The 24616-nt window shown below is 44.4% G+C and overlaps 1 protein-coding gene across 2 annotated transcripts in view; it reads left to right on the top strand.

Moving 5' to 3' along the window:
* The window catches only part of ZC3HAV1 (zinc finger CCCH-type containing, antiviral 1), a 53301-nt gene that overhangs the window by 11807 nt on the left and 16878 nt on the right, over positions 1-24616 (top strand). For both annotated transcript variants that reach the window (XM_090287566.1, XM_090287567.1), the window contains exons 2-8: positions 4687-4822; positions 7703-7952; positions 12730-13869; positions 14310-14396; positions 18396-18519; positions 20289-20460; positions 23863-23983. In XM_090287566.1, coding sequence (XP_090143692.1) covers positions 4687-4822; positions 7703-7952; positions 12730-13869; positions 14310-14396; positions 18396-18519; positions 20289-20460; positions 23863-23983 — 2030 coding nt within the window. The remainder of the gene's footprint in view (positions 1-4686; positions 4823-7702; positions 7953-12729; positions 13870-14309; positions 14397-18395; positions 18520-20288; positions 20461-23862; positions 23984-24616) is intronic.

Raw genomic sequence — 24616 nt, 5'->3', positions numbered from 1 at the left:
AAGGCCATCTTTGCCGTTTTTAAAAGCTCTTTTATCCCATCTCCTGCTATTTGAAGTTTATCTGCTCCAAGTGCAGGCAGCATTCTGCAAACACTTCCTTTTCCCTGGGCAGTTCGTAGTGGCTGTAGGTGAGCTGGAGTGTGAACCAGCCTTCTGAGGGTCCTGTCGTCCTTTGTTGGAGAAGGTAGCCTTGAACCTAGTACTTAATGCGCCAGCAGCCTCAGCATCTCCCAGGAGCTCCTTAGAAATGTTTCCTAGGCCTCCGCCCCCCACCTCCTGATCAGAAACTCGAGGTGAGGTCCAGTAGTCTGTGTTGTAACAAACCCTCTAGAGCAGCGGTTCTCAACCTGTGGGTTGCGACCCCTTTGGGGGTCGAACGACCCTTTCACAGGGGTCGCCTAAGACCATCAGGAAACACATATATGATTATATATTGTTTTTCTGATTAATCGCTATGCTTTAATTATGTTCAATTTGTAACAATGAAAATACATCCTGCATATCAGATATTTACATTACAATTCATAACAGTAGCAAAGTTACAGTTATGAAGTAGCAGCGAAAACAATTTTATGGTTGGGGGTCACCACAACATGAGGAACTGTATTAAAGGGTCACGGCGTTAGGAAGGTTGAGAACCACTGCTCTAGAGGATTCTGGTGTGGACTGTGGACAAAAACTAGAGACTCACCTGGTAGGTCTGGGATGGAGCCTCAGGATTTGCATTTCCGACAAACTCCCAGGGGATGCCTGTCCAGGGACCTCACTTTGAAAACCAGTGGCTTAGAGAACCCCAAGAAGTCATGGGAGAATTTCATACTATTTCTTGGCTCAAGCCTCCTAGCCAGTATTAGGGATCTGGAGCCGGGACGAAGTGATCAGAAGAAAGTGGACAGGAAGCTTCTGCCACCTTAAACCTAAACACAGAAGCAGCAACCCCTAACCGCGACCAGTGCTGCCGAGCTTGGCTTCTCAACGCCAATCACAAGCAGTAGTATTAATCACGTCTTGTGTCCCTGCGGCGCTGTTTATACGGTTTGCGTGCATTCTCCCTCCGTGAACTCCGCTCTCAATTTTCCGCGTAGGCCAGGGGACCCGTGGCTTCCATAATCCAGAACGGCTTTTTGTGTTTTCTTTCTGATTTGGAAAAGTGTCAGATGTCTGTTTTTGATTTTCCCCAGATTAGGTTTTTGTTTGTGTTTTGAGATCTGGGTTCAGTGACCAGCTCTTCGTTTTATCTGAGTCATCCTTGAATTCTCATTTTATTCAGCCTTAGTTTCCCCAAAGTAAGAAGGAAACTTTTACCTCATAGCATTACTGTGATGACTAAATTAAATGACAGGTGTAGAGTTCCTGTCACTTAGTAAATATATAATAAATGTTAGTTTCTGTACTTCTAGTCTTACCCCCAAATAGGCGAGCACAAACTTCTCCCTGCCTCGTCCCTGGCTGATCAATATGCTGAAATTAGGGCAGAAATAAAGCCTCTGAGAAGTTGGGAGAAGTGGAAGGAAACGGGAGGAAAAGGGAGCAGGGCCTCCCACGGAGGGGGCTGCAGGTCAGACACCAGGGTAGACGCAGATGCAGACTGCAGCAGGGGTCAGGGTGAGTATCACAGAATCTAGAGGACCGAGCAGTTTGCCGAGGGTGGAGAAGGGAAACGAGAAGTGAAACTTGGCCCTCAGCCCAGCAGCACTGGGGCCCCAGCCAGCGCAGTGTGTGCCCGGTGGGCTCCTCCTCAGGCACAGTGTCTTGGGTGGGCTTGGAAAAGCCTTGGACCCTCAGGTTCCAGGCAGATGGATCCCCATTAGGCTGCCTGGCTGCCTTTAGTTATTTAGAGGAAATACGAACTTCAGGAACCTTGGAAGTGCCCCACTCCTCTGTTGGGACATGACACAGGGGTGACCAGAGCTGCATCTCTGGGACCTGCAGAGGGCTGGGTCCCCATCTAGGACCCCAATTTGGCCACAGGAGAGGTGCCATAGCCTTGGCTCCGTGTTCAGGATGTCTGGATTGGAGCTAAAGGGAAAGCAACGATTCTTAATTTCCTCTGATTAGCACTGTGATTAGCACTTTACAGACGTCTCGGAGCCGGAGGGCAGAACCTGTCTAGGTAGCAGTGGGCTGTCGCAACGAGGTCATTTTCAGTCCCACGTCCAGAGGGATCATTCATGACAGTGGCCCGTGGGTGAGATGCCTTCCGAGGTGATGTGGCCCACGCACATCTGCTGAGGCTGTAATGGAGGGGCTTTCTGTTCTGGGCTGGAGGCTGGGCCCTTCCTGCTGTAGGTTCTCTTCAGGTTCCCCCTCCCCTGAGGCTTGGGCGAGCGATAAGGAGGAGCCTTAGCCCAGCCGCTGAGGGCTCTGCGTGGCGGGGGCTGCTGGGGGGCAGTTATCTGAAAGCGCAGAACCCAGAAGCAAGCCGAGAGCTGAGGTCAGCCTTATCAGGGAGCGCCAGAAACACGCAAAGTCAGGGCCACCTGGTGGAGAAAGCACGAGAGGGCCCGCCTGAGAAATGGCTGGGATAGGCTCTGTTGCCAGAGCCCGACCAGCTGCCCTTGACTCCTGCTGGAAGCGAGGTGCGTGGGAGGGTTGGTCCGGTTTCAAAGTGGCTGACACCGTGTTGATTCTGTGATTTTTCTCATGAGGCCCCACAGCTGGATCTGAAGGCAATTGCAGCGGGATTCAGAAATGCCTCCCACACAGCCCGCGGCATGTGAATAAATGTCTTTCAGAGGTTAATTCTTCGATGTTTGTTTACATTAAAAAACAAACGATCCATTTCAGTAAGATAATTTTGCAAAATCATTTGCATTTCTGTTTAGTAGTAAGGGGGACTAAAAAAAATAGTGGCAACGTATAAAGGTTTAATTTTAGGAAATGAAAGAACTATTAAAGATTTTAACTAACGAAAATGGAACAAGACTTAAATAAATGGAGAGATTGACTTATTAAGTACAAATTAAAAATACAAGTATTTCATACCTACTGAAGTAGCAAAATAGTAACACTCAACGTTAATGTGCTTGTTGGGGAAATAATCACACTCTCGCATAGGTATGTTTTCTGAACAAATACAAGCTGCCAAGAAAATAATGGTGTTCTTTGAGGAATACTCCCAAAGGAATAAATCCTAAAAAAAATAACAGAAAGCAAGGTTATTTTTACAAAAGTAATTGTAGCCACACTGTTTATATAGTGAAAATCTGGTCATTACTTAACCACCTGACAATTTGATAACGTTTGTGTAAACTAGAAAATACTAATATCCTATCATATTATATAACTATTAAAATCATAAATCTGAGGACTTCAGCGATACTTTAGGTGGCATATGTCAGTGGAAAAGTGGACTGAGCCCAGGCTGGTGTGGGTCAGTGGACTCAGTGTTGGCTTGTGAACCAAAGGGTCGCCGGTTCAATTTCCAGTCAGGGTATGTGCCTGGGTTGTGGGCTGGGTCCCCATTTGGGGGTGTGTGAGAGGCAACCGCACATGTTGATGTTTCTCTCCCTCTCTTTCTCCCTCCCCTCTCTCTTAAAAAAAAAAAGTGGATTGAGTTTGTTATGTGGACACAGATAACTATCAAATTCTGTGCTCACAGGACTTCTCAGTGATCTAAATCAGTGCTTCTTGGACTTTAATGTGATCAGATCATCTGGGAATAGTGTTGAAAGGCAGATTTTGATTCAGTAGGTCTTGGGTAGGAACTGAGGTTCTAAATTTCTGACAAGCTCTCAGGTAACGGCGGTGCTGCTTGCCCCACCACTCTTTGGAGATCAAAGATGGAAAATTCTGTCTGGTAGTCACGAGTCCTTCCTGTGTGGCTACTCACATTTAAATTAATTCAAGTCAAATAGGAAATTCAGTGCCTAAGTCTTACCAGCTCTATGTTAAGTGCTCAGTAGCCATTGGGGCTTATATCTTAGAAAGTTCAGGTGAGGGGACAATTCCCGCATCATAGAAAGTTCTGTTGGGGATAGTGTTGATCTCAGTAAGTCATTGAAGCCTTAAAGTGAAGGGGATTTTTATCTCTATCCGTAAAGTTGTTTGAAATATACAATTAAGAGCTTGTCCCCTTCCTTTGTAGTCACAAATCATACACATATACATTGGTGTATAAGACGTAGATGAGACAAAGCAATGAACAATTTCCAATAATTAAAATCTTTGATAAATGGAATTCTGTTTTCTCACTGACTTGATCGTCTGTCTGTAGATGTGTTATCCTAATTATTCTTTGTCGGTGGGCAATGATTTCTAATACTTCGGTTTCAGTTTCTTTGCTAATTTTTCCTGTTCTCACATTATTAATGTGCACTAGGTGAGATATTGTTTAAAGAAGTATTGCAATAATGTAAAGTGTAGATGTGTATAATTTGTGAAAAAAATACTCACACACCCTTCCCATCTAGGTGTTTCAGTTTATATATTTAAAGTGTATTCTTTAAGCAACACCAATTTGTATTAGTAATCGAAGGGTGTGGGTCTTGATCTCCAATGACTGACAGTTTCCTGGATGATTTTCTTTTCTCTTTTCTTCTTTCTCTCGTTCTTTCTTTCTTTCTTTCTTTCTTTCTTTCTTTCTTTCTTTCTTTCTTTCTTTCTTTCTTTCCTTCTTTCTTTCCTTCTTTCTTTCTTTTCTTTCTTTCTGAGTTTGAAATACTGACAGTTGTCATTTTCTTTCAGGAATTTATGCAAATATTCTCATGATATTCTCTCAGAAGACAACTTTAGGATTCTGAAACAACATCAGCTCTCGGGACTGAACCAAGAAGAATTAGCAGTGCTTCTCGTCCAAAATGATCCTTTCTTTATGCCTGAGGTAAGTTTTGACTCCTTGGTTTACAAAGCAGGAAGAATGTTTAATTGGCAGTGTTATATCCTGGATGTGCTGGAGTAGGAGCAGGAGAAAACTGGAAGTTAGCAATAGGGGTCTGCAGGGGACAACACCAGCAGTTGGGTATTGTTGAGTGACCTAAGATTCCAGCAATTTCCTTCCTGTTTGAAGTTTTATAAGAATTTGAATCTGGAATGTCTCCTCTCCTAGGCTGCTAGGGAGCCCTTTGTGATCAAGTGCGATCTGAAGATGTAGTAGTAGAACTAATCGATACTTTATATCATGGTAGCCTCCTGGAAGAGGTAAGCTTTGAATGAAGGTTTTGGAAAAATGACAGGGTGTATTGATTGAGGTTACAGGCTAAGCTATTGTAACAAGGAGACCCCAAAATGTAGTGACTGCAAAATAAGATAATTTTATTTCACTGTCACTGATGGTCTAGATCATGGGTCATCAAATTACAACCTGTGAGCCACATTGACCTTCCATCTGTTTTTATAAATTAAGTTTTATTGGAACACAGTCACACTCATTCATTTATATATTGCCTATTGCTGCTTTCTTGATACAAGTGTGAGTTGAGTAGGCAACAGACATTGAATGGTCTGTAAAGCCTAAAATTTTATTTACTGTCTGCTCCATTACAGAAAAAGTTTGCCAACTTTTGGTCTTGCCTAGATGTAGGCAGGTAGGTAGCCCAGCAGTCAATAAATAGAAGTAAGTAATTTCCTTTTAAAAGATGCAGCCTGTACATTGTATTCAGCACATCTGCTCCCATCTCACTGGTCAGAGTTTATTGCGTGGCCACACTTAGCTGGAAGGGAGGCTGGGAAATGTAGTTTCTGGCTGGGTAACCATGTGTCCAGCTGAAACTTGGGAGCTTCTACTATTGGAAGAAAAATAGGGATAATGGCAGATAATTAACATTCTCATCCATAAGAAATACTGACTTGAAAATCAGAGGATGCTGTTGAAAGAACGGTACCTGAGCTGAGAAAAATCTTTTAATAGAGAAGTTAGCCTCACACAGAAAGAGAGGCACAGAAACATAATGGAAGGCCCACAAGGAGTGGGTGGAAAGGACAGAGATAAGATAAGAAGGTTGAAATTCAGGTGAGTCATTACATGTGACAAGATAGCTGTTAGGTACTTGTGGAAGGTTAAATACTTTTTGACTCTAAGCCCAAGGTGTTACCCTGAGGATTTTAAAAACTCATGACACAAAGGGTGTTTTTGAGCTGGCCACTGAGCTCAGGAGAGACAGGAATGCAAGGCGCTCTATAAAAGTTTGGGGAGGAAGAGGAAGAGGAGGGAAGGAAACTACATCCCATTTCCTTTCCTCACCCTGGGCATCCTTTCATCTGGGTATTTGGATTTGTCTCTGTTTCCAGGAGCCCAAGGTTTAGCGGTCTTGTCTTGGGATATCTGTGGCCCTTGACCTGTGTGCCAGCCCGGCCCCCATGACTACCAGCATGGGGAAAGTGCCTTATACACCAGTCTCGTTAAAGGTCCCGCTGACAACCAGAGGCTTCTTCTCCTTCCCTTTCACAGGAGGGAATGATGAGATGAAGACCTATATATGACACTTGAGAAGAACATTAATTGTGGTCCGCTCTTAGTTTAGTGTTAAACTTGGAGGTTTAACATTCTTCCATCAACATCTTACCTGTGCTTCAGTTCTCCGCAGTCACCAAGGACTTCTTATTTCTAGTCCTTGTAGATAGAATAAAGGGATTGGCCACTCTTTCTTCTCTGGGGAAGAGGTCAGCAATTAAGAATCGACCAGAAGGTGCTGTTGAGGGATCCCAGAAAAGCCCGTGGACAAAAGACCCTCGTGAGGGGGGTGCTCTTGTCATTCTGTCATCACACAGAGAGTCCAAAGAAGGAGTCAGTGTCATCTGAGCCTTTCTTTCCCTTTGAAGATTTCAGTATGTACTCCTAATTAGTGGGTGGAGTGGGGAAGTCCATGCCTAAAGTTTATTTTTAGCTAATAACGAAGTTGCCATTTACTACTTGTCAGGGTTAAGATCACAGACTGGGAGACTGCACTGTTGTTTCCTGAACCACGGAAGTCTGAGGAGCTGGTTCCTTCAGTGTTAAATTGATCAGAGCAGCGTTAGCATACGTGTCTCTTCAAAAATGCTGGGGGAGTAGGGCAGAATTTAAAAAAAAGATTTTATTTATTTTTTAGAGAGAGGGGAAGGGAGGGAGAAAAAAGAGGGAGAGAAACATTGATGTGAAAGAGAAAGGTTGCCTCTTGTATGCCTCCTGACCAGGGACCGAACCCACAACCCAGGCATGTGCCCTGACCGGGAATCAGCCAGCGACCCTTCCCTCTGTGAGATGGTGCCCAACCAACTGAGCGACATCGGTCAGGGCGGGCAAAATTATTTTTGTAGGGTTTCAGCAGGAGGGGGTCGGCCAGGTTCAGCTCATATCAAGAATAGTTGGTCAAGGATGGTCCTTCCATGTCTCAAAGTCCTGACTCTGCCATCGACTATCTGTGTGACCTTGGACAAGGCATGTAATTTGTCTGGGTCTCACTTTATTTGTTGTTTATTTTGCATTTGTTTAACCAAACTCAGGAGTGCCGGCCAGTGGGGGGCACCGAATTAAATCTTGGAGGTGGCAGTGGACATGACACACTCCCTGCCCTAAAAACTCAAGATGGTCATCCTTCTTTCCTTTGCCTGGATTTAGGCGAATCTAAACGTATCAGACAAACCTGACTTCCTGGCATTTTCCCCCCTTTGGTATATCCCTGCTTGCCTCTGAGATTTCTGTATCGCCAAACTTCCCTTATTTTGAACGGGCGGCAGATAGAGGAAGGTGTTCTGTCTCTGGCTCTCGCTCTGTCTCCTGCAGATATGCAAAAGTTACAAGGGCGAAGGCCGAGGGCAGATCTGTGAGACGCAGCCGCCCTGCGAACGGCTCCACATCTGCGAGCACTTCACCCGCGGGAACTGCGGTTACACCAACTGCCTCCGGTCCCATAACCTGATGGACAGGAAGGTGCTGGCGGTCATGAGGGAGCACGGGCTGAGCCCGGAGGTGGTGCAGAACATCCAGGACATCTACAACAGCAAGCACAACCCGAAGAAGCACGGGCTGCGAGGTGAGCGTGCTCTGCTTTCTGGGGACCGGGTGGGCGGAGATCAAGGGAAGCGCCACAGGAGAAAAGCTGCCTGCGGCCGCTCTCCCTGCCCACATCAAACTCCTTTCCTCTTCCTTTCAGACCGTGCCCATTTTTTGGACGTTATTTTTACATAATCACAATTTTTACATAATGACAGGGATGGGCAAAAGTAGGCTTACCCTTGTTTGTATGAAATAGAATACAATGATTAATAAATCATTACACAAGAATAAACTATTGCAAACCCACTTTTCCCCATCACGATGTAGTCATAGTATACATGTGACTTTGCAGTTTGACGTGCATGCTAAGCACCGTTCCCCCTGCCCCCAGCCAGGTTTTAAAAAATGTTAATCATTTTTCTAAAAGTGACCTGACAAAGCTTTTTTTTTTTTTTTAATGAAAGAATTTTTTTTAAGATCCTCCAGTTCACATTTTGTCACAATTCCATATGTTTATATAGATACATATACAAACAACAGTTTTGTGTTGAAAGCATTTGAGGTATGTGGTCCTCAGGATTAGTATGGACCGTCTCAAAACAAGGCCGTTCTCTTCCATCAATCACAATACAGGTACTACAGGGAATTTATCATTAATACATGCAATTTAACTTATTGTCCTCAGTACTGTTTCTTGAAAAATTTGTTTTTATTTTTAACTTGTGGTAAACTAGAAGATACACTTGATGGTTGTAACCATGTCTAAGACAGTTCAGCGGCACTAAGTACATTGACATTGTTGTACAAGCATCACCATCATCACCTTCGGAACTTTTTCATCTTGACAAATGAATTTTGTGCCCATCAGCAATAACCCCATTCTCCCCTCTCCTCACTCCCCACTGCCCACCAGCTCCTGGCAACCATTTGCTTTCTGTCTGTAAATTCGATTACTCTAGGAACTTCCTAGAAGTGGAATCATACGGTATTTGTCTTTTTTGTGACTGGCTTATTTCACTCAGCGTAATGTCTTCAAGGTTTATCCAGCCCTGTCAGAATTTCCTTCCTTTAAAAAAAATTATTAAAATTTTTTATATACATTAAATTTAAAAAATTTTATTTATTGATTTTTTTTTGTGGTGGGGAGAGAGAGAGAGAGATTGATTGATTTGCTGTTCCACTTATTTATTCATTCATTGGTTGCTTCTTTTATGTGCCTGGATCAATGATTGAACCCACAACCTTGGCATATTGGGACAATGCTCCCACCAACTGAGCTACTCAGCCAGTGCTAACATTAAAAAAAAATTGTGTAAAAATACACTTCACCTACAATTTACTATCTTAACAATTTTTCAGTGTTCAGTGGCATTAAGTACATCCAGACTGTTGTACATTCAGATTGTTGTGCGACCAATCTCCGGAACTCTTCTCATCTTCCCAAACCGAAACTATACCCATGAAAATATCACTCTCCATTTCCGGCCCCCCCCCCCCCCCCAGTTCCTGTTAACCACCATTCTGGTTGTTTGTTCCTCTGAATTTGACTACTCTAGGTAACTCGGAGGAGTGGACTCGCACAGTATCTGTCTTTTTGTGACGGCCTTATTTCACTTTGCATGATGTCCTCAAAGTTCATTCACTGTAGCCTGTCTGAGAATTTCCTTCCTTTTCAAGACTGAATAAACTTCCATTTTATGTAGACACCACATTTTGTTTATCCACTCACCCCCTGCTGGGTACTTGGGCTGCTCCTACCTGTTGGCTACTGTGAATAGTGCTGTTTTGAACCTGGGTGTGCTGATATCTCTTTGAGACCCTGATTTCAATGCTTTGGTGTATAAACTCAGTGGAATTGCTGGGTCACATGATAATTCTAATCTTTAAATATTTTTAGTAACTTCCATACCATTCTTTTTTTTTTTTTTAATAATTTTTTTTTTTTTAAATTATTGAGAGGAGAAGGGAGGGAGAAAGAGAGGAAGAGAAACATGGATGTGAGATAGATACATTGATCTCAATTGCTTCCTGCACACTCCCTGACTGGGGACTGAACCTGCAACCTGGGCCTGTGCCCTGAATGGAATTGAACTCGCGATCCTTCGATTTGTGGGACGACGCCCAACCAACTGAGCCATTCTGGCCAGGCATACCATTCTTCATAGTGGCTGCACTATTTTACGTTCCACAGCCATGCTTAAGGGTTCTAATATCGCTGCCTCCTTGCCAACCCTTGTTTCTGTTTTATTTTTTTTGAATAATAGCCATCATGATGGATATAAAGTGAACAGTACTATTTCTTAAGCACTTTTATATTGTTTAATGGTATGAACACTTGCAATTTTTAATGTTTTTATGAGGTGGATGTTGAAGAGGCGTATTTTGTGACGCAAATAGAACACATACTTCTAAGATTCTTTAAGAGGTAATAAGCAATTAAACCTCTTTATATTTGAGAAATGCTTTACAGTTTATAAGGAAAGGACATTCACCTACAATATCTCATCATTGTTCCTCACAGCAAAGTCATGAAGAAAGGCAGGAATGTTATTAGCCTCACTTCATGGATGAGGAAACGAAGTCTTGGAAATTTTAAGTGGCTTTTATTACAAGCAGCCTTAAATCGTTTTTAGAAGAAGGAAGGGTAATACCACGAATCAATAAACGCACTGTTTTTCAAGGCCACGCACCACTAGGCGGTAGCAGAACTCATGTTTTCTCTTCAACACCACAGCGCTTTCTCGGCAGGGGAACGTCCGGAGGAATGGTTTTGGATGGCGTTTCCCAGTAGGAATTTGCTTATTTATTTATTTTTTAAAATATTATTTTGTATTCGTTTCAGGTGTACAGCATAGTTGTTAGACAATCATATACTTTATGAAGTGATCCCTGTGGTATTTCCTGTACCTACCTGGTGTCGTATAGTCAGTCCAATATTACTGACTATCTTCCTTCCCGGTGCTGTGCCTGACACCCCATCACGGTTGTACTCTCAGTCTGTACCTCTCAATCCCTTCATCCTTTTCTTTCTCTTTCTTTCTCTTTTTTTCCCTTGATTTAATCTTTTTTTTGCCTTCTATTAAACCTGTTATTTTTTTTAAACTACATTTTATTGATTCTGCTGTTTCAGTTGTCCTGATTTTTCCCCCTTTGCCCCCTGCACTCCCTCAGGCAGTCCTCCCGCCATTGTTCATGCCTGTGGGTCATGCGTATAAGTTCTTTGGCTGCTCCATGTCCTATACTGTACTTGACATCCCCATGGTCATTCTGTGACTGCCTATTTGTACTTCTTAATCCCCTCACCTCTTCACCCATTCCCCCACACCCCCTCCCATCTGACAACCATCAAAACTCTCTGTATCCATGATTCTGTCTCTGTTCTTGTTTGCTTAGTTTTATAGATTCAATTATTGATAGATATGTATTTTTTTGGCCATTTTATTGTTCATAGTTTTGATCTTTTTTTCTCAATTCCCTTTAACATTTCATATAATAATGGTTTGGTGATGATGAACTCCTTTAGATTTTTTTTTGTCTGGGAAGGAAACTCTTTATCTGTCCTTCGATCCTAAATGATAGCTTTGCTGGGTAGAACAATCTTGGCTATAGGTCCCTGCTTTTCATGACTTTGAATATTTCTTGCCAACCCCTTCTAGCCTGCAAAGTTTCCTTTGAGAAATCAGCTGACGGTCTTATGGGAACACCCCTGTAGGTAACTACCTTCTTTATTGTATTTTTTTTTCATTACCATTTAGTTGCCCTGTACCCCACTCCCCCCAGCAATCACCACACTGTTGTCCACGTCCATGAGTCCTTTTTGCTTTTTGTTCAGTCCCCCCACCCCTCACCCTCTCCTCCATAACTAGTTGTCATCCTTCAGCCTTTCATCCAGTTCCCCAACCCCGCTGCCCTCTGGCAACCATCAGTCTGTTCTCTGTATCTATGCCAATATAAATTTATTGTATGTGAGAGAGGTCGTTATTATCATTTCCAGTCAATCTACTTAATGAACTATTTTGTCGACAGGAGGAGGAGGTTTGGTTTTGCTATATTTCTGCTGCCCTCTGTGTTTAGAAGAGAAAGGACCTCTCTTCCCCCTAACCCCCCCCAAACCAGCACAACTCATACACCACACACAGACACACTCACGCACACGGCACGCACCCCACACACGTCTTACCTATGGATATACCAACTCTATATCACATGCATACCACATGCGCACACTTCACACACTCACAGACACACGTGTGTTATCACACGGTCCCTCCTGATCCAGTTTCTAGAGAGAGGCCAATGCTTTTTGCTATTGCTCCCTTAAGCTTGGGCATGTGGGTGGGGGTGAGGGCTAGCTGAAGAACTATGGGAAACTTTCTAGTTGAAGTGAAATTCGACCTTTATACCATCATTTCATTTTTTTTGTCTGTTTTAAGTTTTGTGAATTCTTAACTTGTCAGGTACACCAGCATCGCAATATGGGCAAAATCTAGATGATTTTTGAAAAATCCTGCCTAACTTGCACTAGTTTCTCTCTCCATTCACCATAACAGTTGGAGGCAGCCCCACCTAAGAGTTTCGGGGCTTTGGGGCTACGTATGAGTCCCAGGAGAGAAGCTGAGAAGAGCCAGGGTTTTCTGCTGTGAGAGCGTAGGGGCAAGCTCCCTCCGTTGCCATAATCAGTCTTCTCGGGATTTTTGCACATCGTCCGTAGCAGGACAAGTAATGAAATAGCTTTCCTGGAAAAGCTGAGGAGGAACAGTGATAAGAACTCAATCATGTTAACGTCCCGTTTCATCGTTTTTGTCTCTTCCTAGCTCCTTCCTCCCAGCATCGGGCCGCGGCACACAGAGGCAGAAGCAACGGGGCGTATAGAGGCAGAGGCAGCGCGGCACATAGAGGCAGAAGCAAGAGCCGAGATCGCTTCTTTCAGGGCAGTCACGAATTTCTTCCATCTGCCTCTGCTTTGGCGGAGCGGTCTTGCACCCCCAGTCCAGATCAAATCGGCCGCAGCTCTCCCCTGGACGATCTGGATGTCGAGGATCTCGCCCGCACGTTTGTGCATTTGGGAAGTCAAGATAGCCCTCGGCCTTCCTCTGCTTCATCTAAGGCCGCCGATCTCGGAGGAAGCGGGCACGTGGGGGGAAGCCAGAGGTTTCCCGAGAATGGCAGCCCAGAGGGCCTCCTTTACGGCAACCACAGCAGCGCTCAGCCCGCTTCGGTTTTCGCATCAGCTTCCAACTGGAAGGGCCTCGCATACTGGCTGATTGACCAAGACACCAGTGGAGAGAATTTGTTTTCTCCGGGTCACACTGCCTCGTTCTCTTCTCTCGGTTCTCCACGAACACCTGAAACCGTAACCACCGGCAAGAGCGCGGCCGCGCTTCCCTCAGGCCTCGTGAATATCAAGGGCAGAAGTGGGGATCAGGATGTCCAGAATTGCCCGCAGTGTAATAATTTTGACGTAATGGCCACAGATATCACTTCCATGAGATCTTTAAATTACAAAACCGCAACTGGTAGACAGAGCGAAAAATTGTTGCCTAGGAATCAGGAAACTGAAACGGCTCGCCCTCATCTTGACGCCATCATGACAGATGATGATAACCACAGAGAGAAGTTATTTTGGGTGAGGGACTCAGTCAACGTCACACCAAATGGCCATAGCAAAGTTGCATATGAAACTACAGGTGCCACTGGTTTGGGCTTAGCATCGGCAGTCAGAGGGGACAAAGATGCATTACGCTCTGGAAGTCAGACCCTGAGATCCCAGGTCCTGCCCAGCCCCGGGGAGACCGCGGACCGCACGCATGTCAGCACCCTGCCCAAGGTCGCACCTTTGACACCATCCTCAAGCAATAGAGCTGCAGCCCGCGAGGCCTATGATCAGAACTCTGCACAAGTCTCCATCACCCCTGCCAGTGAGCTTGCAAGAAGAACCGCAGGCTGTACTCTGAGTAAGTCCCTGAAGCACAAAGGGGGCCCCATGTCTTGTGTGTGCAGCAGAACAGCGCTGGCTGGTGGTTTCTCTTTGGATGCTCCCCAGCAGTTAGTAAAGGGCATTGAATTTTAGAGAGTATGGGTGAAGGGATGGTACTGGTGAAGGTACTGACAGAAGATGCAAAGACCAACCAGTAGAAGAGTGCAGAGTAAACTGCTACATTTATTGAGAACCAGAATAGTTTGACTGTGGTTTAAGAAATCAACAATGACTCTCATGTATCCTGATCTTCGTCTCTGCTTTTATGGAAGGCTTGTCGTCAGCAATACGTTAATGAGGAATTTTTCTTGACCATGGCCCAGTTTCAGATACTCTTTTCCACTGGGAGATCAGGGACCTTGGTCTTTGGTTTAAACATCAAGATCAGCCTAAATACATCCTCTTTTGTTTTAACAGATTCTGTATCCGACATCGCGAGAATCATGGATGATCCTGGCTCTAAGGAGATTTGTCTTGACTATCTGAATAAAGATTGCCAACTTAGTGAGTAACTTAAGGTCTTTCTTGAAGCAGAAACTTAATTAAGAGTAATGTGGCTAACATTTACTGAGCATTTGCTATAGTTCAGGCACAATGCTAAGAACCTTACATGCATCTTTAAACTTTGCATCAACCCTAGAGATAGGTGCTGTCATTAACCCATTTCACAGATGTGGAAAGTAAGACCTTATATACACAAGTAGCCAGGTTGGGTATTTGACCTTAAACTTCCCAGCCTGCCTGTGTTCTTCACCAATGCATGATATTATACTTTATTCTTTCGCAGTTCTGTTTTTAGGTGAAATATTTTACGTAATCAGGGACCCATCTTTTCATGTACTAAAAGCAAGCAAACAAATAACAAATTTAAAAAACAAAGAAATCCTAGCAGGCACATTTCCAAGTTCATTTCCTGTCATTATTTAGGCATTGTCTCTCTTCTGGGCCATGTGTGCTCCACGTGACCAGTGATCCGTTTGTCATTCTAGTTGAAGAGCCACATGTGGTCACTGTCCCCTCTCAGCGGGCTCCCTATAGAAATGATTCCCATGGGACTGTCCTTGGGGCAAATTTCTGTCTTCTCACTTTTATACCACTGCCTCTCCTTTCTCCCTCTGTCCCAGGCTTGGACATTATGTCTGATTTCATTTGCTTGATTACTTAGTGGTTTTAGACTCATTTGCCTTGTGTCTGAAAAAGAGGATTCTGCCCTGTGTTTTCTATTTTTTTGACTTTTTTTTTTTTTACAGATTTAATGTGTTTTATTGATTAAAATATTACATTTGTGCCAATTTCCCTTCCCTCTGCTCCCCTCCACCTGGTGGCCCCCCTCCCTCCAGTTGTCCCCCCCTTTTAGATTATGTCCATTAGTTGTGCATACAGTTCCTCCCAACCTCTCTCCGTCTATTCCATTCCCTCCTACCATGATCCCCAATTCCTATATCATCTCCCTCCCTCTCCCCACTCCCCCTCCCTGTTGACCTCCCCCCACTATGCTTCCCTTACCCACAGTTCCTTTTCCACTCTCGTTGCCTGTTTCGTTTGCCTTTGTTTCATCTCCCTAGCTTCTGTTTTTTAAACCAGTCCCTTTAACATCTCATATAACAGTGGTTTGGATCTAATGAACTCTTTCAGTTTTATTTTGTCCTGGAAACACTTTCTCTGTCCTTCTATTCTGAATGACAATTTCGCTGGATAGAGTATTCGTGGTTGTAGGTTTTGGATTTTCATTACTTTGAATATTTCTTGCCAGTCCCTTCTTGCTTGTAGGGTTTCCCTTGAGAAGTCAGCTGATAGTCTAATTGGGACCCCTTTGTACATAATTCTTTTCTTCTCTCTTGCTGCTTTTAAGATTCTCTCTTTATCTTTAATTTTTGACATTTTGATTATAATGTGTCTTGGAGTGGTTCTCCCTGGGTCCAGTCTCTTGGGAACTCTCCTTGCTTCCTGGACCTGCAAGTCTATTCCCTTCCCCAAGTCTGGGAAGTTCTCCTTTATTATATTTTCACTCAATTTTTCAAGTTCTAGTTCATCTTCCTCATTCTCTGGCAAACCAATGATTCTTATGTTGGGCCTTTTATAGCTGTCCCAGAGGTTTCTGATCCTCTCATTGTTGCTTCCTATTTCCTCTCGCTGCATTGGTTGACTGCTTGTTCCTTCTCCATATTCCAGTTTGTTGAAATGAACTCTGGATTCCTCACCATCTGTCTCGTATGTGGTTTTGTTCCTTTCGTTATGAAAGTTTTTCGCTTCTTTCATATCTTTTTCCTGCTCTTTTGTGAATTCTGTAAGCCACGTGATAACAATGGCCCAGAACTGAGCCTCTGACAGGTTTCTTATCTGTTCATCTGTCAGGTTCTCTATCTGCTGCCTGGTGAGTTGTGCCACAGGGATTTCTATAGTTGTCTGCCACATTTTGACAGATGCGTTTTGTTTTCCTGGGCCGGCTGTCGGGGGCGGTGCCTGTGTACGCGTCACAAATCAGCAACCGGCCGGGGCCTGCCTGTCCGCGACCTATTTCGCAGCCCTGTGGTGCTTTCTGTGGGGGCGGGGGTCCAAGATGGATTCACACAGTTATTCAGCTAGGAGATCGGGATCCGTCCTCCCGCCCCCCTGGGCCTCACTGTTCAAGGCGATGCTGCGGCCGCTCTCCCCAGCGCCGGAGTCACGCACGCCAGGGGCTTGATTGGAGTCACGCACGCCAGGGGCTTGATTGCCTCCGGGATTTTTCGCTGCCCCGCCCCGCCGCTCCGCAAACAGCTTTGCCTTCTTTAACTCTTACCTGCCCAAATGGCACCGCTGGTTTATAACTTCATATGTTGGGCTTCCGTGTAGTTTTATTTTCTGGAATTTCTAGTTATCCTTTGTTTTGAAGTAGTTGTATTCCTCTCTAGTTGTAGAGGGAGACCTAGCGTGTCCGTCTAAGCCTCCATCTTGGCCGGAAGTCCTATTTTTTTGACTTTTTAAACTGATTATGCTAGTACAGTTGTCCCAATTTTCCCCTTTACCCCCCTCCACCAAGCACTCCCCACTCCTCTGGTGGTCCCCTCCCCTTTGTTCATGTCCATGGGTCATGTATATAAGTTCTTTGGCTTCTCCATTTCCTCTGCTTGCTCTTAACATCCTCCTGTCTATCCCGTACCTACCAATTTAATCCCTTCAACTTTTCCCCCATTCCCCAAACCCCCTCCCCTCTGGCCACCATCCCAATGTTCTCCATATTCATAATTCTGTTTCTGTTGTGTTTGTTTGAGTAGTTTGTTTTTTCTAGATTCAGTTGTTGATAGATATGTATTTATTGCCCTTTTAATGTTCATAGTTTAGATCTTGTTCTTTTTCTTAAGTCCCTTTAACATTTCATATAATAATTGTTTGGTGATGATGAACTTCTTTAGCTTCACTTTGTCTGGGAAGCACTTCATCTGTCCTTCCATTCTAAATGATAGCTTTGCTGGATAGAGTAATCTGGGTTGCAGGTCCCTGCTTTTCATCACTTTAAGTACTTCTTACCAATCCCTTGTAGTCTGAAAAGTTTCTTTTGAGAAATCAACTGACAGTCTTATGGGAACTCCTTTGTAGGTAATTATCTGCTTTTCTCTTGCTGCTTTTAAACTTCTCTCTTTATCTTTAACCTTTGGCATTTTAGTTATGATGTATCTTGGTGTGGTCTTCTTTTTTTTTTTTTTTAAAGATTTTATTTATTCATTTTTAGAGAGAGGGGAGGGGAGGGAGAGAAACATCAATGTGTGGTTGCCTCTTGTACGCCCCTAGCTGGGGATGCAGCCCAAAACCCAGGCATGTGCCCTGACTGGGAACCGAACCGACGACCCTCTGGTTCGCAGGCTATTGCTCAATCCACTGAGCCACACCAGCCAGGGCAGTGTGGTCTTCTTTTCTTTACGTCCATCTTGTTTGGGACTCTCTGTGCTTCCTGGACTTGTATCTCTATTTCCTTCACCAAATTAGGGAAGAGGAAGAGCAAGAAATTGAAAAAATTATGTGAAAAGATAATGAAGGAAAACTCCCCTAATTTGGTGAAAGAAAAAGACATACAAATCCAGGAAGCACAGAGTCCCAAACAGCAAGAGAAAAGCAGAGTGAGGTGAGGGAGGGAATCTTTCTGGAAGAGATGAATTGTAGGCCAGGGTTTCAAGGAAAGACAAGTGGTGACTTGGGCTGGGGAACATTTTGTCTCTATCCACTCGGGAGGTACAGACAGGGTAACTGTAAATTTATAATGACGTCAGAGTTTCATGTGGGTGAAGTGACCTGGGGAGTGGGGAATTTCTGTCCCTGATGAGTCTCTGCGGGTAAGAAAGGAATCTGGAGATGTGGATGTGGGCAGTGTGGGCAGCAGCTGGCGTGAGCACAGATGTGGGCAGAGTGTGCCTTGCAGGCAGGTCTGGCCGGGTGGGACAGGCAGGCCTTGATGGGAAAGTCAGCAATGAACTTGGTTAGAACCCCCACTCAGCCCACCCTCAGACCTCCTCTCCGTCGTTGTAGATCCCTGCAGCAAAGTTCACTTCCGCCTGCCCTACCGGTGGCAGACATCAATTGCGAACATCTGGATGGACCTCCAGCCCATGGAGAGAATTGAGGAGGCCTATTGTGACCCCAAAAACTGCGTGTAAGTTGGTGGCAGGACTGTGGCTTATGTGATCCATAACGTCGTCAAAGGAAGGCATAGCACTAGGCTTCCAGGAAGAAGAAAATAATTGTCCTTCAGAATCCCATTCGTATTGTTGAAGTTGAGATAAGAAACGGCAAGCGCCTCAGAGTTAATGGGAAAAAAAAAAATCTGGGTAGATGTGCAGTCACGCAGAGCCTGGATAATTATACCGGGGATTCTGAGAGCATTTGCTGACTCACACAAAGTAAACTGACATGATTATTTGTTTGGTTACTGCTTGGCTTTATCTGCACGACACGGTGATACATACTCAGAGGTCAGTTAATATTCCTATCAGTTCATGATAGGACTGTTAGAAGGGACAAAATGCTGATCTCAAAAGAGCCTTTGGCTTAATGTCTAGAACATAATTTGAGCAATTTCATATAGTTCTAGTGCAGAATTTTGTTGTATACTTTAGTGTTTTATATCTTCCTTTATGTTTGCTATTTCCTCTCTCCTAGAGGTATCTGGAGGATACCTGATATTTCTGTTTTTGTCAGGGCTGAAATGGATGATACCACATATGACCATATTTATAAGATGTATCCTAGTTTAATAAGGAAAATTACACATTACATCATCTGCAGGCTTAGAGACTTTTTGGTGGAGATGCTATTGCTTCATTTTGCCACTAGAGGGTGGCATCAGCTATTTTCTTGTTTGTAGGTGAAATACCCCCCCTCCCCCCCCAGGTAAATCTGAAGCAGGTTCCTTAACCTTAGCACCGTGTACTTTGCGGCCAGAAAATTATTAGTTTTTTTGGAGGGGGATGGTTTAGCAGCACTCTGGCCTTTATTTACTAGATGCCGCTTGTGATAACCAAAATGTCTTCAGACATTGCCACATGTCCCCAGGGAACAAAAATCATTCCTGGTTGAGAACCACTGATCAAGGAGTGCTTCTCAGGGCCTCTCTACAGCCTTAAAATATATTGAGGACCCCAAGGAGCTTCTGTTAATGTGGATTATAGCTATCAATATTTATCATAGTAAAAATCAAAACTCGGAAAAACTAAATATCCATTCATTTGAAAATAAGCTTATTACATGTTAGTATAAACAACATTTTATATAATTATTTATATAACTATACATACAGTTCTATGTATATAACTGTACCTGTAGAAATGTATTACTAAAAATAACTTTTCCAAAACAAAATATTCATTGAGAAGGGTGACGTTGCTTTATATTTGGGGACATCTGTTGTGCAGTCGCACATGACGTCACCTCTTGAAAACTCTCCTGTGCACCTGGGAGAGGGTGCAAATGAAGAAGGCATTTCATGTCTTAATGTTATGAAAATAACTTTGACCTTGTTGGCTCCCCAGAAAGGTCTTTTGATAACTATTTACATAACTACAATTGAACAAAAACTCAACTACTGTGAATTTGTAACTCACTTTCTAACGTTGAGCCAGTTTTTTTTTTTTTTTTGTGGGCACAGCTTTATTTGGGTTAGTTTTTGAGGAAATAGTACATTGTGTGATACCATTCAGAATGTGGGGTAGACAAGTTACATTACCTCTCCCTGTAGTTCAGTTTTGTTTTGTTTTTTTTTGTGAGACTGGCAGCTGTAGTTCAGTTGTTTTCTTTTATCTGTAAGAAAAGCTGAAGATCTCTTTCAGCTCTAAAATTTTAATTCTGTGCTTTTGTTAGAGGAGACTGGACTGTGGAACAGAGTCGATGAAGCATTTTGGTTAACTTTAAACTTTTCCTCATCAGCGTTCAAATCGGGAATTTAAAACTCAATTTCCAGAAGATGACTTGTAATCTTAACCCCATCCGCCGTCTCTCCACGCCTTCCTCTGTCATGATGCCGGACAATGTCCTCACCACCAAATGGATTTGGTATTGGAGGAGTGGATTTGACAGATGGGTTCAGTATGGGGAGAAGGTGAGTTCCATTCCTCCTGCGGAGGCCCGTGTTTAAATGCCAACTCCAGAAGAAAGTCATTACTGAAGTGTTGGACGCCCCCAGGGTTACCCATGGAGAGTGGACGTGGTTGAAGAAGTGGTGCTTTTTACATTATACACAACTGTGTTTACGTAGTTTTCGCAAGCACGTCCTCTTGATTGCAATCATAAACAAAAAGTTATTAATTATTAATTCTAATTTTTAAGAATTGATTTTAGAGAAAGAGAAACATTGATTTGCTGTTCCACTTATTTATGCATTCCTTGGTTGATTCTTATATGTGCCTTGATTGGGGATCGAACCGGCAACCTTGGCATATTGGGTCGATGCTCTTAGCCAATTGACTACGTGGCCAATGCTCTTAATTATTTTTAAGAATTTGCTTGAGACACAAGTCCGCTGCTTGTCCATTTTTCCTCACTGTCAAGGACTGGGGTAGAACCTTGAGATAGCTTTCTGTGTATTCGTACGTAACTGTATAGAGATTTCTGCTTCCACCCAGAAAAGAGACGAGAGTGGAGACTGAGAAGACTGATATAGATGCTCAGTCAGATTCAGAGTCTGGAGGGACGTGAAAGACTGGACCTGGAGCATTTGAGGCTTAACCACGTAGGGACATGCTAATTGCAATAGACATGTTTAGATAAGCAGAGCTCCTGTCCCTTCCACCTTTTGATTCATAGGATTAAAAAGAGAGAGAGGAAGCACACTTCAGGTAGCCAATGAAAGCAGTGATGAGAAGGAGATTAAAATAAAAAGCAAGAGATTAAAATAAAGCCTAAGACAAAGCCAGGACGTGGGAACACCAGCATGAGGTTCGACGTGGTTAGAAGTCTGTGGGCTGTGGAGCTGCCTCTGAGCTGCCCAGCTGCCCAAGCAAGCAGAGAAACACAGGCTGTTAGAAGGTCCCCTGTGTCTCTTCAGGAAGAACACACCAGTTCCTCAGGAGAAGCACCACTTTGCTCTGCTAATGGGGCCTGAGAAAAACATCTGCTATGGGGCCACATAGAGGGGACCATGTGTAGTGTGGCGAGTGAGGTTCTCCACAAGAGTCCCGCTGCCACTCCCAGAACACAGTGGCTTCCCAGCTGGCTTAGCAGCAGATCCGTGTGATCAAGCTGTCTCTCCCAGTGCCTCCGTGAGCACACTGGAGTAACAGGTGCCCTGTGGGAATAGGCGAGGGGCTCAGAGCCTCGTGGCTGGTCCCTGGAGCATCTCGGTGTGAGAACGCCCATGATGTTGATCTTTAAAAAGGTTCTTTTTTTAAAATCCTCACCCAAGGATATGTTTATTGATTTCTTTTTTTTTTTAGAAAGTTGGGCATGGGAGAGAGGAGGGGAGAGAGGGAGAGAGACATCAGTGTGAGGGAGAAACATCATCGGTTGCCTCCTGTATGTGCTCTGACCGGGAACTGAACCCGCAACCTTTTGGTGCATGGGATGACCCTCCAACCAGTGGAGCCACCCGGACAGGGCTGTGCAGGTTCTTTTTATGTTCAAGTGAAGGATGATGTCAAAGAGCAGTTTCTTAAAAGTGATTCTGTGAGTTTCCTGCAGAAATAGAAATTATAAAGTCAAGTTAATTAGCTTTGGTTAAAATAAAGATAAACTGTAGGTCTCGATGGTTCTTGTGTCAAATACCAGACATTAACAGTAAGATAAAGGAATTGGGTTGGAAAATATTTGCATTCTAGTGACTCCAGGATCCCAGAGACCAAAGAGAACTCTCAGTAGGGAATAGATGATATTTAAATTTATATAAGTTTTGTGCTCATGTTTCCTAATAAAAATCAAGAAACTTCCTGATAAAACTTAAAAAAAAAAAGATTTTATTTGTTTATTTTTAGAGCGAGGGGAAGGGGGGCAGAAAGAGAAGGAAAGAAACGTGGTTCTGTTGGTTATTTACCACTCGCCCTGCACGGCCCTTTCCTTTAGAATCATCCTGATTGATCATGTCCTGGCGGCTCTTGCAATCAGTCTTCGTGGTGTGATGCTGTAGCTGCGTTCTGCCAAAATTAGCCTCCTGGTCACTTCCCCCCATTTGTCCTGGTTCCACCTACTGAAACACGTTCAAGTTTATTCCCGCGTTGCCCTCTGTGCAGCTATTTGAAACCCAGCGTTTCTGCCCCCACTATATTCCCCTCCAGACCGAGTTCAGGCCCTTTTCCATCCAGGACATTTTCCTCGGATGCTTTCATTGCAGTGCCCCTCCCCTAACATCCCTAACGGAGCATTTCCTTAGGGAAGGGGAAAGTAGGGTGGGTGTGACTGAAAGTTGCAGACTCTGGAATGTCATTAAAGCGCCTGGGAGCCCTTCCCCACCACAGGCTGCCCGCAGGACTTTGCTGTCATGAGCACCTCCATTCTAGATCATGAGGAGCAGGTATTTCCTCACCATTATATAGGGGGAGGTGCCCTGGCTGCTGTGGCTCAGTGGATTGAGCACCAACCTGAAAACCAAAAGGTCATCTGTTTGATTCCCAGTCAGGGCACATGCCCGGGTTGCAGGACAGGTCCCCGGTTAGGAGTGTGTGAGAGGCAACCGATTGATGTTTCTCTCACATGTAGATGTTTCTCTCCCTCTCTTTCTCCCTCCTTCCCCTTCTCTAAAAATAAATAAAATATTTTAAAAACCAGTGGGAGCACCTGCTAATAGCGGCTTCCATCCAGTGTGCCCCTTGGCTGGAATCAGCATACTTCCCTTTACCTACCCATTCTGATGCTCAGATCCTTCATAAATGTCTTAAGACGAGAGACTATACCTTAATATTTTAGGGGTGTTGTTTGCCCCTTTTATTAATAGCCCCAGTCAGTGGCAAATTCAAGTGCTTTTTCAGTGTTGCAGACTGATTGGAGGCTCAATCAATTTTATTTGCTTACCCTGGTTCAGTGCAGAGGAGAAGGAGTGAGTCACTTACATCTGGACAGCAACTTGGCATTCAGTGTCTTTGTGGTATGATGCTGTAGTTCCGTTCACCTGCTGGGACCTTACCTGCCTTCACTACAGCTCTTAGCTTCCTCATCGTGTGAGGGGCTAATATATCGGCACCAGGGTCGTGCTAGAGTGTTCGATTCTGTTAGCCAGGGCAGACAGCGATGTCCACACTGGGTCTGGAGTTGCTCAATAGTGCATTTGGGTCTTGTTTTATGGAAGGTGTGAAAACGTTATTGCAAAGAGCTGTGTTTTTCAGGCCTCCACTGGGACTGTGTTCTCCTAGTTCCATGATGGAGAAAATGACAAAAGGGAAGCCTTTACAACCTGGTTTGGGAGGCAAGACACGTGCCTCTTTAAATCCCACGGCTACACTAAAATGACATAAGATACAATGGTAGAGATATCTTAAAAGCCTACCATGAAGTCTTTCTTTTTTTTTTAAATTAGGGAGGCAGTCAGCAAGTTTCCAGCATTGACTCTTCCTACCTGGAGTCTTTCTTCCTGCGCTGTCCGAGGGGCATTGTGCCGTTTCAGGCTGGTTCCGAGAACTACGAGCTGAGCTTCCAAGGTAAGAGTTTGCATTTGGCAGGGGTGCCGGTCTCTGGACTGCGGCGTGAGGTGGCCTGGCAGGCTGGGACGTGCAGGCTTATCCCAGAATCAGGGCTGTGATGAGCAAAATCAGCCGTGTGGGGCGTGGAAGCCAGTGGACGTCCGAAGACCCGTGCTCTAAAGCCGTGGCTGACACAGAGTCACTATGTAACCCTGGGAGCAGCATCTGGCCTCTCTAGGCCTCAGTTCGCTCATCTGTAAAATGGGGGCACTGGGCTAAGTGGTCTCTGGGGGTTACTTCCAGCTTCTCAATTCTAAGTTTCAGATCCTGGGTGTGCTGCTTCCCAGGCTGAGACAAAATTTGCAGATGCTGATCAATTCAGGAGAGACCCTGGGCCTGTGGGTGCCTTCAGGGTATGAGAACCTTTCTGATCCTTCCAGGCGGCATCATCTAGGTCAGTGGTTTGGTTCATCCATCACCTTTTCTAAAGACTCTGCCTTCTGCTGTGTCGATCTGAGCCACCGTGTGAAGGTCTTCTGGCCAGCTTCTACCAACCTGTCTGTTACGTTTTGTAAGAAATCATGGCAACAACTGCCCTCCCTGGGAATGTGCTCACTGTCCCATAGGCTGCACCCCTGGGACACTCTCTGC

This window comes from Furipterus horrens, unplaced genomic scaffold, assembly GCF_987537825.1.
Source record: "Furipterus horrens unplaced genomic scaffold, mFurHor1.1.pri manual_scaffold_9, whole genome shotgun sequence".
In the NCBI taxonomy this organism is placed as follows: domain Eukaryota; kingdom Metazoa; phylum Chordata; class Mammalia; order Chiroptera; family Furipteridae; genus Furipterus; species Furipterus horrens.
This window is presented reverse-complemented; position numbering and strand designations above follow the sequence as displayed.